Source organism: Xyrauchen texanus, chromosome 17, assembly GCF_025860055.1.
Source record: "Xyrauchen texanus isolate HMW12.3.18 chromosome 17, RBS_HiC_50CHRs, whole genome shotgun sequence".
Classification (NCBI taxonomy): Eukaryota; Metazoa; Chordata; class Actinopteri; order Cypriniformes; family Catostomidae; genus Xyrauchen; species Xyrauchen texanus.
This window is the reverse complement of record NC_068292.1, coordinates 29,871,293-29,886,986: the sequence shown is the minus strand read 5'-3', so window position 1 is coordinate 29,886,986 and position 15,694 is coordinate 29,871,293. Positions and strand designations below refer to the sequence as shown.

General features: G+C 39.9%; 2 protein-coding genes across 6 annotated transcripts in view; both read left to right on the top strand.

The window, feature by feature from the left end:
• Positions 1-2,884, top strand: part of LOC127657957 (tyrosine-protein phosphatase non-receptor type 6-like) — a 28,542-nt gene extending 25,658 nt beyond the window's left edge. For 4 of the 5 annotated variants that reach the window (XM_052146992.1, XM_052146990.1, XM_052146991.1 and 1 more), the window contains exons 14-15: positions 209-282; positions 2,205-2,884. In XM_052146992.1, the coding sequence (XP_052002952.1) occupies positions 209-282; positions 2,205-2,307 (177 nt within the window). In that variant the 3' untranslated portion in view covers positions 2,308-2,884. The remainder of the gene's footprint in view (positions 1-208; positions 283-2,204) is intronic. The other variant, XM_052146994.1, reaches the window with a different exon arrangement.
• Positions 2,885-12,515: 9,631 nt separating this feature from the next.
• LOC127658258 (retinol-binding protein 1-like) lies at positions 12,516-15,660 on the top strand. Its single transcript, XM_052147458.1, has 4 exons — positions 12,516-12,896; positions 13,593-13,777; positions 13,944-14,045; positions 14,978-15,660. The coding sequence occupies exons 1-4, from the start codon at positions 12,821-12,823 to the stop codon at positions 15,029-15,031; spliced, it is 417 nt and encodes a 138-aa protein (XP_052003418.1). The 5' UTR covers positions 12,516-12,820; the 3' UTR covers positions 15,032-15,660.
• Positions 15,661-15,694: the final 34 nt, after the last annotated feature.

Genomic DNA, 15,694 nt, shown 5'->3' with positions numbered 1-15,694 from the left:
TGGGCGGTGGAATTTGTATATAGTATATTTCTTTGACTAGTTGACAATTATCAGCAGCTACAGTATATGGGAAAACACTATGATCATATCTTATCAACGTAAACATTTTAAAAGTAGAAGAGAGTCCAAGAAGAATGATATCTGTGAATGTCTCCAATCTGTTGTGTTTAGTGCTGCTGATTCTTATTTTTTTCACTTTCTGTTACAGGAAACAGAAACGGAGTATGGAAACCTTGCAATTCAACCCAAACACCAGAAAGCCAGTCGCAAAGCCTCTGCAAAGTGAGTACGCCCTATGTGTCAGCGACTTAAGCTTGCAGTGTATCCTCATACTCCCACAACAATCCAGAAACATTCCCCACACATCCCCTTATCTTCTCCAAACTGATGACCAGTTAAGGAGGTTCAAAGTTCTTTCTGTCACATGGGCCATTTTTGTTACGCAAGCATTTGGAAAGCCTTAGAACCATTGTGCAACATCCCATTCAAAAGAGAAAGAGAGGGATTGAGTTGGGCATTTTATCTCAGATCGAGCACTGTTTCAGCTTGACCTTGTTCTAATCGCTGTAAGTTGAAATAATCATTGGCTTACAGGACAATGTTTGGCAAGTCTCTCTCTCTCTCTCTCTTTCTTTCTTTCTTTCTTTCTATCACGATGGTTCAGTTAATTGTTCTTACCAGTGAAAAACTTTGAAACATTAATCTGCTGTGGACTGAAAATAAAGCAAGGACTTATAAAAACAAAGTGTAATGGCATGAATATCTAAATATTAAAATCTAACAGCACCTTAAATGTATAGTTTACAGAGAAATTTAAAATTCTGTCATAATTTACTTACCCTTATTTTGTTCCTTTTCAACCTGTATGAATTTTTGTTATTCAGAACACAAAAGGGGATGTTCTAATGAATACCACAGCCTGTCTTTTCTATACAATAGCAGTTGATAGTGACTAATTTTAAAGCTTAAAAAAGGACCCAAATGTATATAAAAAAATAGTGCATGCAACTCATGTTTCATATTCCAAGTCTTCCGAGTGCTTATGATAGATTTGGAGAAAAAACACCCAAAATGTAAGTAATTTTTCAGTGAAAAGTTTGGCGTCCGTTAGACTTTCATGAGCCCAATGAGAGAAGCTCATTTGCATTAGCTGAGTTTCCATCCACATATTTTTATGTGAATTATGGGATATCACATAAAAAATGTTGAACGGAAAAACCAAGATTCAAATAAAATCTTCAAAATGCACATTAAAAACATATATGCTTGCTTGTTAAGGATAATTTTTTGATTTAATAAGAATAAGATAACTTTAGAGTTCATAGAATTTATAAATGCAGTATATGCGCATCAAAAACGTCATGTGAATACCCAATTCATTAGCATCTGAAATGTTGCTCTGGTTGTTTTGAAATGGCAGACAAAAGCATGTCATGGAAATGATTGGCTACTATTGCTATTCAATTTTTTTTCTGTTATTGCATAATTTCCCGTACAGCTGCTTTGAAACGACGTCTGTTGTGAAAAGCTCAATGCAAATAAAATGAATTGACTTGACTTGACAGGCCTCCCAGTCTGACACACTTTCACTCCCAGACACAAGGCACCTGTCACTAAACGCTAGCAAACATGAAGTGTATCAATGTGTTTTGTCAGCATGCGCTAAACCCCAAGTAATTCATTACATCTAATAAAATTACCAGTGGCTTCAACTTCAATTCACATTTTTATTTTGCGGTTATATCCCCAGATGTGAGGATTTTGTTCATTTAAACATGTGGGACAGAAATGCTGCTTTTTTTGCTAATTATTTTTGTGATATTTCTATATTGTGCATACGTTTAATTCATAATGTGGACTGAAACATCATGCAAGTTCACACAAGAACTTGAGTTGTTTTTAGCGCTACTGTAAACAATGCAAGTTGGACTATTTTTATGAAACTTTTGGTTCCTTTTTAAAGCACTGGCATTATACTGAAGTATTCTCCCATTGTGTTCTGCATAGAAAGAAAGTCATACAGGGTTTAGAATGACATCAGCGTGAGTACATTTTTGGATGAACTATCCCTTAAAAAGAAGGCAAATCCATGCATTGCAGAAGGCTTTACATCCCTCTGAACACCTTTGCTTCTTTGGAATTAAGGATGTTTATGACTACACTTCTAAATATTTGTGATTAATTGGTAATACTTTCTTTTTCAGAAAAAATGAAGAGGTTTATGAGAATCTAGGAGCAAAGGGCAAGAAAGATGTCAAAAAGCAGAAATCTGAGGATAAGAAGAGTGGATCTGTCAGAAAACGATAAAACAGGATAAAGATGAGATTTCATTTTCCTTCCTATACTTATTTTAAAATAAATCTTCAGCTGTTTTACAGACACACTGTTTGAAATCAAATTGAGCCAGGGGTTTTTGCAAGAATCCAAAAAATAAATGGCTTGTATTCAAGAAATCCTGCTACATTTATATTTTTATTTGTTAATGTTTAATTATTTAGCAAAAGATTATTGTTCAAGTAAATTAACTGTATTTTTGTAGTTTTATTTGATATAAAAGAACCCATGATCTGCTTTCTCCCATGTTTGTTCTCAGTTTCAATAAAAGTCCTGCTGTTCAAAGTTATCCCTGGCCATTACATTTATCTGCAGTAATAAAATGAAGATGTGTTTGCATAGATTGTTCAGTTTTCCTGGATATTATTACAGCGGTAAGGCTGAATGGAAAGGCTGATGTCCTGGAGAGATGATACGCACAAACCGTGGCCTGATGCCAGTGAGAGGGATCTTTCTCATTCATATTCTTACATCACAGAGCTGTACACATATGGGTCAAACATGGCCCTTGATCAGTGAACCCCATACAGTGCTGACCTCTTTTAACACCGAGGCACAGCAGGAAAAAATATTAGGAACAATTTACGAACTTCAAAGAGCGCTGTGCGAGCAACAGAACAAAGTGCGTGTGTGTGTGTGTGTGTGTGGGGGTGAATTATGGACCTATATGCCTAAACTTAACCACTATTGTTTTAAAATACTGTATATATGAGAAGTTAAAAAGACATCCTTACCTTATCAGTGCCTAAATCTAACCATTAGTGTTTTATAATGCAGAAGTGGAATAAAAAAGCTAATTTTCTGTAGCAACCACCCCATTGTTTGCCGCTTCTATAACTCTGTAATGTAACATGTCAGATTGAATTCATGGCTGGACTTCCTCCGACTCTGTCCAACGCCCTATCAGGTGAGCCACTGCACAAGCTGCCTGTGTTGGAATGTGTATATGTAGGAGAGTCTGTAATAAAAGCATTAAGATGTGTTGTTTTTCAAAAGATGTGTTTGAGTAAAATTGTGACGATATCATAAAATAACATGGTCCGAGTAATAGAGAGAAAAATAAGTGTTTATAAAGTCATAATCAGTCATTTAAGTCATGATTTGAGTGAAAGTGAATAAAACACACTGTTTTTGCAGCATCTATAATTCTTCTGGAAACTGCAGGGAATTGTTCCTGGAGACACTTATAACAAGTTTAGCAAAAATGTATATAGAGACATGTTTTCACTATGAGACCAGGTTGTAAATATATGGGCTCAACAGGTCCCTGTAAATATGAGGGCCTCCAACACTCTTACATGACCCTTTTGCCTTTCTGTCTCTAATAAATTTTTTGAGCAACTCTTTAAACTTCCCTAATGCCGCGCAAATCATATTTGATACATGACTTTCTAAAGCCTCTACATCATCATCACAATGTGAATGAGATATTTACTGTCTCCTGGTGAAAGTTTTCATGCTGTCCTGGAAGTTTTTCCAAAATAACTACCGTCATGTTTGATGCAGTCATCTTTTTATGTGAAATCTTTGCTGATTTTGATAATGTAAAATTAACGTTTATTTTGTTACTGATATTTCAAAATTAGTATTTTTATTGATTTCAAACAACACGTATATTTCATTATTTTGTAGAAAAATAGGTTAAAACAGGTTTAAAAAAATATAATTTTCTGACTTATTTCATATGTTAGCCTTTATATGGTGAAGCTTTATGCTTTGTATAAAAGGGCTGTCGAACCAAAACGTTTAAAATACCATTCATTGCTAAACTGCATGTTTGCTGTACATTACAAAAAATAACTTTGCTTATACTGGCTTATAAAATAGTGATATTTTACTTTGTGTGGTTTAAAAGTACTGATTAAACTAGATGCATAAAGTTTGTTGTGACAAACTATAATGTTGGTCTGACAAAATTTTGTCTGAAAGTTTTGGTACTGTCTCTTTAAGAACAGTGGCCGTTCAGCAAATGTGTTCTGTTTTATTCCTACTGACCGCCAGAGGCAGTGTAAACACTACTGGATTATCGCAGCGCCAGCCAGATAGGTCGAGAGAATATACAAACAAAGTGACGTATGCTGAGCCCTGGGGGTTATAAACCACAGTCGCTCAGCACTCTGCCTCTTTCGCTTTCTCGCCTGGTTGAGGTAGGTTGTTTTGGTTAAGTGATATATTGCGCTGTCAAGTGGCGCTTACAAGAGCAGCAAGATATCGTCCTCACAAGCTGTGTCAGCGCGCATCTACGCCACTTCAGTGGATTTGAAGTGTTTTAGCCGTGTTTCGGTGAGTTTCATTCCTTTTCGTCGGTAACACACTGTGCCTCTCTTTGCTATCCGGTATCTGGTGTTTTCCGCGTTATAAGTTAACAGTCTCCCGTTGACATTATCATCATCCATTCAGTTGTTCTGAACTTTTTTCCTCTAACTTATGTGATACACTGTGCCCCTTGGTTCAATCCATCGGCCATTTTAGATATTTTTTCTCTTTTTCGTGAGATATTTCTTGACATTACCTGTCTGTTCACCCAGAGGAATTATCTAATTATTATTTTCCTGTCTTCTGCTTCATTACCATCATTCTGCTGGTCTTAAACCTTACAGTTCTATTCAAAGGCTCACAGCTCGATTGCCACTGGTTTCCCTCTGACTTTTAAGCTCTGCCCTAATAATCTCCTCCCGGATGATGGTCATGACATCTGCCCGTCGTGTGTGGGTGTTCAACATCTGAGAGAGGCTCTCACGGACCCGTGTCTGCACTGCAGTCTTTAACCTATATCGGAACAGTGGGTCCATCTTGCTGAGTTAGACCCCAATTCAACGGTGAAACTGTGGCAGTTCGACGTAGTCCCTTCTCGCATTCAGAAGCACAGTGCATCTGCGGCAGCCGGCGCTCTCCTCCCATCTAAGAGGAGGGCCACATCGCGAAGTGATGAACATTCGTGTGTCGAGGAAAATTCACTTTCTATGATGGTTTCTGTGCCTTATTCAGAGATGGCGGAGCTAAAACGCCTGCTTCACTTGCTTCAGCCCGTCACATCTGCTACACCTGTGAAGATGACACAGGAGGATGAGAATGTTCAGAATCATGGAACTGGGGAAGAGTCTCTTGATTGCCCTCGTTTTCACATCATTCTGACTTGGATGTGCTTTCTACGATTGCTTCTGATTCTTTTTTTCATGATCATGGGAATGCTGTGGATGTTGCGGCACAACCATCACCTCTGGTTTTCCAGCAGTGGAGGAGTCTAGTGGGGGTCAGTTCAGTCATCTGGACAGGCCCAGCCCTCTTCTGATGATACTTTGGCTGTGCTTCGAATGGCACTTGCTCGTCTAGGACTTGATGAGTCACCTGTCCAATATTCCCAAACAATGTCTTTTTCAGGCAGGCCACAGCTGCGACTTATTTTGCCATGCCACCATGTAAAGATATTGTGGCTGAATTTTCAAATGCCCTTACAGGTTCTGGTCCGCCTAAATGGTGCTCAAAGATTGCTCGGACGTTAGCATCTATGGCTGAAGCAGATTGCATTGGGGTGAGTTGTGCTCCAGAAGTAGAGCAGCCTGTTGCAGCTTTGGTGGTGTCGCCTGACAAGGCTCTACGAGGGATTGTGCGATGTCCCAGTATGCAATGTGGTCGCTTAGATTCATTACTAAAAAAGGCATACGAGACTGTTGCCTACATAACTTGTGCAGAAAACACAATCTGTCAGTTACTTCTTGCTGCTACCAGTACGCTAGAACCAGCAAATGTTAATCCCTCAATTTCACAGTTTCTGCAAATGGCTCTTTTGGCAATGGGCCATGTAACCCGCAAGCTGGGTAGTCTTGAAGCCACGCTTCTGGCAGCCCTCCGCCAAGTGTGGCTTGCCCAAGCCCGGCTATCTGAGAACTGTAAGAAAACCTTGAGAGATCTTCCATTCGTTCCTGGACATCCTTTTGGTCCAAATGTTCCGGAACTGTTGAAAAAGAGGGTAAAGCTGTCTGAGGCCACTCGTCAACTGACGCAGGTACAGCGCAACCCTACATTTAGGATGCCAGCAGTTCAGACCCGACATCGCTATGCCACACCGGAGCAATATTTCCGCCAGCACGCTACACCTCAGTCACAGCCCCCTCAAAGGCCTCGTGTTACTGAGAATACTAGAGTTTTTCAGCCACCTCATCGACATTTGCCAGGAGGACCCCGTCAGCGGCCCCCCGCTACCACTAAAAGTCGCACACATAAAGCCTGAGACACTCAGGCCGGCGGTCGATCGTTTTTTCAATAGAACAGATAGAGTACTGGAGGACCAACACAGCAGACCCTTGGGTTTTGATGACTCTGAACAGGGGATATACTCTACAGTTTCGACGCCAGCCTCCCAGATTTTCAAGAAGTGTTCCAAAGATTGTCAAAGATGCAGTTTGTTCAATGGCCCTCTCTCTGGAAATTCGTTCACTGTTACAGAAGGGAGCCATAGAAAAAGTCCATCCCCTCGTTCAGGGAGATGGGTTCTATTCAACATATTTTCTTGTTCCGAAGAAGGACTGTGGTTTCTCGATTTTAGGCATCTGAATTTGATCCGAAGGTCCTTCCTTCTGTCTGTGGCAGCAGACGATTGGTTTGTAAGTGTCGACCTGAAAGATGCATACTTTCACATCCCAATTGCTGTTCATCACAGAAAGTTTCTACGTTTCAGTTTCCTGAATCAAGCCTACCAGTTCAAGGTTCAACATTTCGGTTTTTCCCTTGCTCCTTGTGTCTTCACAAGGTGTGTGAGCACAGCTCTGTCTCCTCTTTGGATGAGAGGTATGCGTATTATGCCTTACCTGGACGACTGGCTTCTTTGTGCCCCCAAAAAATAGCAGAATGTGAAAGACTCCAGACTGCTTTCGAGACATGTGCAGAAATTGGGTTTTTCTGTGAATGAGAAAAAGAGCTGTCTGAGTCCAACACGGACCACTGTGTTCATAGGAATAACCCTGAATTCCCGCCTAATGTCTGCCTCCCTGGCTCAGGAACGTGTGACGAACATTCTACAACTCTTGGCTCACTTTCACCGGGGTGTGCCTTTGCAGTACCAGGTAGTCCTACGACTAATAGGGATGTTAACTTCTGCTACAGTGGTGATTCCCCTGGGTTTACTACACCTCAGACCACTTCAGTTATGGAACAACAGTTTGCAACTAGATCCCACCAGACATCGCCATCGACTGATTGTAATTTCTCACTGTTGCTTACGGGCGTTGGGGTGGTGGAGGCAGGTAGAGTTGTTGAAGACAGGAGTGCCCCTGGGTGTTGTTCCCTCTTGACGGGAGTTGGTCACGACCGATGCTTCCCTCACAGGGTGGGGGGTAACATGGAACCAGCGGGGTATTTGTGGGCACTGGACACCGACCCAGGCCAAAGAACATATCAACCTGCTGGAACTACGTGCAGTGTTCATGGCTTTAAAGTATTTAATGCCAGTCCTGGCGGGCCGCCATGTTCTCGTTCGGTTCGACAATACCTCAACAGTGTTCCATCTAAACCACCAGGGCAGCACGAAATCCCGCAGGTCTCTACAGCTTACGCACGAGATCCTGACATGGTGCCAGCCACGACTCGCTTCACTGAGGGCAGCTCATATTTCAGGAGCATGCAACCAGACAGTGGATAATCTTTCCAGGGATCAAGTACATCCAGGAGAATGGAGAATTCATCTAGATGTTGTGCAGGAGATCTGGCTATGATTTGGAAAAGCGGTGGTGAATCTTTTTGCTTCGGAGATGACTACTCACTGTCGTCTATGGTTCACAAGGACAGAAGTGTCCAGCCCCCTTGGGCCAGGATGCACTGTCACACGAATGGCCGAACTGCCTACTATATGCGTTCCACCTATCCCTCTGTTATGGGAGGCTTTACACAGGATCTCCCTGTGCAAGCACAGAGTGCTACTCGTGGCACAGCGGTGGCCAGCCAGACCATGGTTTCCTTTGTTGCTAAGTCAGGCAATCCATGGAAGCTTCCCCCCAGGAAGGACCTCCTCTCTCAGCTGGAGGTCAGCGTCTGGCACCCGGATCCAGCTTGCCTGCAGCTTTGGGTCTGGCCATTGGGTTAAATCCTTCTCTGGAATCCTGTGGTAATTCACACAATCTCCAATGCTAGGGGTTCTTCCACATGACAGATTTATGCTGCCCGTTGGAGGCTTTTTTGAGCATTGTGTGAGAAGCAGGGGCTCGATCCTGCAATGTGTGACAAAAGTAAGATATATATACTTTGGCCTATATCCCAAAGAAAATGTTGTAGCTGCTTTTTGTTTTAATGTGATCAATAAATAGTTATTGCTTACTCAAGAGGCTAGGCTAAAATATTATGGACAAAAAATAAAACACTTGTGCATATGCTTCTCACATAGTCTACTTTTTTAAAAATATATAAAATTATATTTTTTCATCAGATCTTAAATCTATTAGTGGTCCCTCCTTATTAAAAATTAGAATTTTTATAGCATTTATATAGCAAAAAATTGATAGAAATGCCAGCTGAAAGGTAAGAAGATAAAAGTCTACATGATCTTAAAAGCCTACCTGTTAATATATTTTGTTAGGTATTATTTTGGATGTTATCTGAAAGATTTGGAAGGTTGAAGTTCCGAGCATCTTAAGCTTTATTCAACATTTACTGGAGGAGGGCAAAGCGGCTTCCACGTTGAAAGTGTATGTCGCTGCGTTTTCTGCATAACATGTTCCAATTGGTGGATCTTCTCTTGGATCTCACAGTCTTGTCTGCAGTTTTCTGAAGGGTGCACTCCGTTTTAAGCCTGCTCGGAATCCTCACTTTCCCGTGTGGGATTTGCCACTCGTGCTTGCATTCCTTTGCTCATCCCAGTTTAAGACCTTGCAAAGCATTGACTTGAAAGGGTTAACCTTGAAGACTGCCTTTTTGTTGGCTATTGCTTCTGCGAAACGAGTCAGTGAGTTGCACGCACTGTCTGTTAGCTAATTGTGCTTGTGTTGGTTGCCAGATGACCCGGGGTGGTCCTACGACCCAATCTTTCTTTTCTTCCAAAAGTCCTTCTTCCTCAGTTCATTAACCAGAACATTGAACTGGCCTCTTTTCAGACTTCTTCAGGGTCTGATTCAAGTGCTCAACTTTTGTGTCCTGTTCATACCTTGAAGTGTTATGTGGACACTACTGCTCAATTTAGACAATCAGACCAGTTATTTGTCTGCTATGGTGGTGTGAAGAAAGGTGCTACAGTGTCGAAGCAGAGGTTGTCAAACTGGATAGTGGAAACTATTACACTGGCTTACAAGGCAGCAAGGCAACCATTGCCCTGGGGGCTAACTTGCCATTCCACTAGGGCCATCTCATCTTCATGGGCTCTTTTTAGAGGAGTTTCGTTGGCAGACATCTGCACTGCCACTACCTGGTCTTCTCCATGCATGTTTGCCAGGTCAACGTTGCTGCTCATCATGCCGTGAGTTCTGCAGATCTTCAGGAGCGGCCTTTATTTTTCATCAGGTCAGTGGCATTCCTCATGACTATGTTGGTATGGGTCATCCAGTAGTGTTTACACTGCCTCTGGTGGTCAGTAGAAATGAAACAGAACGTTAGTTATACATGTAACTGTGGTTCTGTGAATTCCGGATTACCGCCAGAGTTCTTGGTCACTCAGAATGCACGAGAAAGGCGTACTGAGGCAGAGTGCCGAGGGACTGTGGTTTATAACCCCCAGGGCTCAGCATACGATACCTCTGGCAGTCATCCGGAATTCAAAGAACCACAGTTACATGTGTAACTAAGGTTTCTTTACTTTCTTTTTAGAAATTTCCTTCTACTCAATTCTGACAAAACAGAGGTTCTAATTATTGGATCAAAAAACTCTAAAAATAAGCCACTAAAATATAATTTGACTCTAGATGGATGTACTGTTACATCATCTTCAACAGCAAATAACTTAGGTGTTATATTTGATACCAATCTGTCCTTTGAAAATCAAATTACAAATGTTTGTAGAACAGCATTCTTCCACCTAAGAAATATTGCTAAATTAAGGCATATGCTCTCGGTTGCTGATGCCGAAAAACTAATTCATGCGTTCATGACCTCAAGACTAGATTATTGTAATGCATTACTGGGAGGATGTCCAGCAAGATCAATAAATAAACTTCAATTGGTTCAAAATGCAGCAGCCAGAGTGCTGACGAGAACCAAGAAGTATTATCATATTAGCCCCATTTTATCATCGTTACATTGGCTACCTGTTAAATTCAGTATTGATTTTAAAATTCTGTTAACTACGTTACAAAGCTTTGAATGGTCTAGCTCCACGAGTACTTAAGTGATCTTCTACCACGCTATATTCCAACACGTTCATTAAGATCGCAAAATTCTGGCCTATTAATAGTTCCTAGAATATCAAAATCCACTAAAGGAGGAAGATCCTTTTCATATTTGGCTCCTAAACTATGGAATAGTCTCCCCAAACACTGTTCGAGATGCAGACACACTCTCTCAGTTTAAGTCTAGACTAAAGACTCATCTATTTAGCCAGGCATACACCTAATTTATCCCACAATTAGGCTGCTTTAGTTGGGTCTGCCGGAACCAGAAACCAGAAACATTGAGCATGATCTCTCTAACTCTGCAATAAATTCAATGGCATCTACGCTTACATCTTTTTATTTGTTTCCCTGTCTCAACCTCGGGACTCCTATCCTGAGGTCACCAGAACCGGCTGGATCCAGCACCATTCCTGCTTCATGTTGGACTCCACTGCTACATGTCGCAGAATGATGATGACTAAATTCAGCCGGTGCCAGCCAAACATCACTTCAATCTATTATGACGGACTTCAGAGGATGAAATTATGCCAACTCCAACCTGCATCACCTCGGTCTATTTATGGACTACGATCCTGAAATGAAATGCTTAGACTAACTATTGCCAACAAAAGCCTTCATCAGCCAGTTAACAAGGACAATTGCATCTGTGAACTTCTGCAATTAATCAAGATGAACTTCAAAGACTGTGGTCATTAATCTTACAGTTCAAACACAATCTATGTTTAATCAATGACCCTTATCACTTAGTTTAATAATTTTAAACCATGATTTTACCTATACATAATTAATATTTACATTACATTCATAATGTTAGCCAGAGGGGAACTGGCCCCCACAGTGAGTCTGGTTTCTCCCAAGGTTATTTTTCTCCATTAATCTACATCTTATGGAGTTTTGTGTTCCTTGCCACAGTCGCCTACAGCTTGCTCACTGGGGTTATTAATACAATTATCATTTAATTATTTATAAACACTATTAAAATTCGTATTTTATCTAAATTACACAATGATGATTAATCGACAGTTCTTATCGTCTGTTAATGCTAATATTCTGTAAAGCTGCTTTGAAACGATGTGTGTTGTGAAAGGCGCTATACAAATAAAATTGACTTGACTTGACTTTACCACATCCGTCCTGTTTTAATTAATCTGACTATAAATAACAGAATAGGTATTAGAAGACTTGCAAGTCATAATACGCCCCTGGTGAGACAGAGCTTGGTTTAATTTTGAGGTACATATTCAAATTGAATTTTGTCTAACAGTATTTTGTTTGCAATAGCCTATTTCGCAACTTCAACCTACCAAATCTTTCAGATAACATCCAAAATAATACCTAACAAAATATATTAACAGGTAGGCTTTTTAGGATTGTGTAGACTTTTATCATCTTACCTTTCAGCTGGCATTTCTATCAATATTTTGCTATATAAATGCTATAAAAATTAGAATTTTTAATAAGGAGAGACCACTAATAGATTTAAGATCTGATGAAAAAAATTATATATTTTTAATTATTATTCTTAACAATTATGAGACATTTTATATATTAAAAAAAAAGTAGACTATGTGAGAAGCATATGCACAAGTGTTTTTATTTGTTGTCCATAATATTTTGGCCTAGCCTCTTGAGTAAGCAATAACTATTTATTGATCACTTTAAAACAAAAAGCTACAACATTTTCTTTGGGCTATAGGCCCAAATCTTACTTTTGTTATAATATGCAAATGTGTGCATATTTAATAAGATAAATCATCATTTTGCATATTTTAATGATCTTAGTGCAATCCAAAACTCAAGAAGGAGGTTGGATTTGTTCGGATTTGAGCTGGTTTGGGAGGAGTCACGGCTACTTTTGGGTTTACTTACAGAGTGAGGACGAACCGTGGATCGGGTTTAGAGCATTGTTGTGTGTGCAGCAGAACATCACGTAATAGGTTCCCGGAAACACGGAGCATCTTCTCCTTCTCGGATTCTGCTCTGCATTTCGTTCTACATTGATAGTATTTGTGTTTTGTCAATTGCGCTATTCTTTATAACCAAATTAAATAGCGAGTGATGCGATAACGCTGCTTGGAGACACGGATAGCGATCAGGACGGACAACAAAAGGGAAAGTCCACATAACCACACGTCAGACAAGGTTTAGTCGGATTAGTGTCGATTCGCAAAGAGAAAATGTCTAAACCTGATTATACTGGCGTTTACCACTTGGTTTCCCAGGACAATTTCGATGAATATCTGGCGGCTTTGGGTAAGCAAGAATATCCTTTTCGTTTCTTTCTCTTAACAGTTTGGAAAACTAAGTTAAAATGATGAGTGAACGCCACTGATTTTGTCCACGAATATAACGAATCTATTCACGAACAAACACAGTCACTCAAATTACAATTTTAAGGGGCGTTCAGACCGAACGCGGTCTTGGAGAGAAAAAAAAAAGCTAGACGCAGCACGAGTAAATCCGAACGCAGGTGTCTCGAGACGCAGTTTAAAAATCAAAGACATCCGTCTTACCCATAACTTTCATGTTACTTCTGAAGTCATGAATTTCACCACTGGAGTCGTATGGATTACTTTTATGTGCTTTTTAGAGCTTCAGAATGTTGGTACCCATTCACTTGCATTGTGTGGACCTACACAGCTGAAATATTCTTCTAAAAATCTTTGTGTTCAGCAGAAGAGAGTCATACACATTTTGGATGGCATGGGGGGAAATGACGAGATAATATTTATTTTTGGGTAAACTGTTACTTTAATTGCCAAGGGCGAAGAGCATTCAAATGTGTAAAGAATACAAATGGAAAACTGAATCTGAAAGTCTGAACTCTTGCCTGAGCACTGCCCATGTGCATTACTTTAACATTACACATCTGAAATGATAACATGTAATAATCTCTTCCATCCTCCCTCTCTCTCCACTATGTCTGTTTTTGTAATGTTTCACATTTAGATGTTAATTATGCATTAAGGAAAATCGTCTGCATTCTGAAACCCAGTAAACATATTGAGCATGATGTGAACACTGGCAAGATGAACATAAAGACAGCCACTACCTTTAGGAACTTCGACATGGATTTTACTCTGGGACAGGAATTCACAGAGGACCTTGGGCCGGTCGATGGGCGAAAGTGCCAGGTATGTGGGATTTTTACTGGCTTTTTGCTTTAAACATTTTTTTTGTTTAATTTGTGATATATTTGAGAACATGTGCTCCTTTAGAAGTTATAAAAGCCAGACAAAAGGACTGTGGGAAAGTGTTGTATGTGTGCTGCTAATGAGTAATGTTCTCCACATGTTTCAGACCACAGTGGACTGGGAGGGTGATAAACTGGTGTGCGTGCAGCAAGGAGAGAAAGAGGGTAGAGGGTGGACACACTGGTTGGAGGGAAACATTCTCCATTTGGTAAGAAATTGAGGCTTATCCCAGGCCATGAAAACAGCATTATACCTTGTTCATGTAACATAAAGAATATTCTCAGTTAAATACAAGTTAGGCTCAATCGACAGCATTATGTGGTTTACTACAAAAAAATTATTTCAACAAATGTTTTTTTTTTTTAAGGGTACAGTGAGGGACTTACAATGGAAGTGAATGGGCACCAATATTTGGAGGGTTTAAAGGCAGAAATTTGAATCTTATAATTTTATAAAAGCACCTACATTAATTCCTCTGTTAAAACATGTATATTATTTGAACTGTGAAGTTGTTTTAATTGTTGTTTTTAAGGTCATTTTAGGGTTTATGGTGTGATTGTCATGGCAACAAAGTTGAAAAATTGGATGGCACTTTACAAAGAAAAGGTTTTTAAGCAATTTTATCACACTTTACATGCATGTTGTTTACATCTTGTGACTATACATTTGAAACAATGTGTATTTTAAAGTTTATAAATTGGCCCCATTCACTTCCATTCTAAATAGACCACACAAGTGAAAAGATCCAAGATGACAAAATGGAAAAGGGGCTGGTGAAAGAGGAGATTGAGAGGTGTGGATTAAAGTAAGAACTTTAAGAAGGCCTTTTGTGGGCTGGTTTAGACACATTCATTTTGGAAATCTTCCCAACCCTCTGGCATGTTCTTTTCCATGATTGCTTGTCACTTAACAGGTCTTTTAATTCAAAATAACATACTGTATATTCATTTCGGGGATAGTCTCAATGGAGCTACCTGGGTCTCAAAGCCTTGTTCAAAAACACAATGGTGATAGGGCTCTTCAGTTCATAGATCGAATTTCAGCTTTCACCACTGGGCTACTACCAATCCTTAAATCTCTCAGAATGTACTTTTTCCATATTGTTTTCTCTCCCTCATCCCTCTTTCTCTCTCCCTGCAGGAGCTGAGAGCTCAGGGTGTAACTGCCAAGCAAGTCTTTAAGAAGTCTGAGTGAGGGATAACGAAAAGGAGAAAGAGAGGGGCCGCTTGCTGGGGGTTTTAAGCTCAGTGTTCTTGGAGATCTGGACTCAGAAAGAGGCCATGTCGCCACAGAGATCTGTTCCCAATCAGTGCGAATAGTATTTAAATGGAGGCCACCTCTGTGAAATGTTCCCTCCCTCACATTTTAAGTCCAAACTAAACTTAGAATGAGATCAGGCAACAGTAGAGCCCTGTTGACCATTGAGAACATTAGCAAACAGTACTGTAAAGTAGTGGACCAGTTTTAGGCTGGATTCATAAAATCCTAAAAATGTATTATGCCGTTATATCTGCATTATGCAAGAATAGTGATTAAATAAGCCAGTGCTTTTGCACTTAGCTAGTCGTGTAGGTTGTACTCTTGATTTTAATTCTAAATGTCTAGGTCTATTTAACATCAAGTTTCCTGCTACTGACTTGGAATATGTTAAACGTTCAGTAATGGCTTTGTTATATCTGTTTAACTGATTATGATTAATGGACTACACTAGTCAACATTGCATAAACGTGCCAAGATATGTATGGTCTAAATTTAATGTCATTACATTGTCCACTACAAGATACAATGGTTTATATTACCATAAAATCAGATTGGTGTGCAAATGGTTTTTTTTCTGATTACTTGACTTAGCAACAG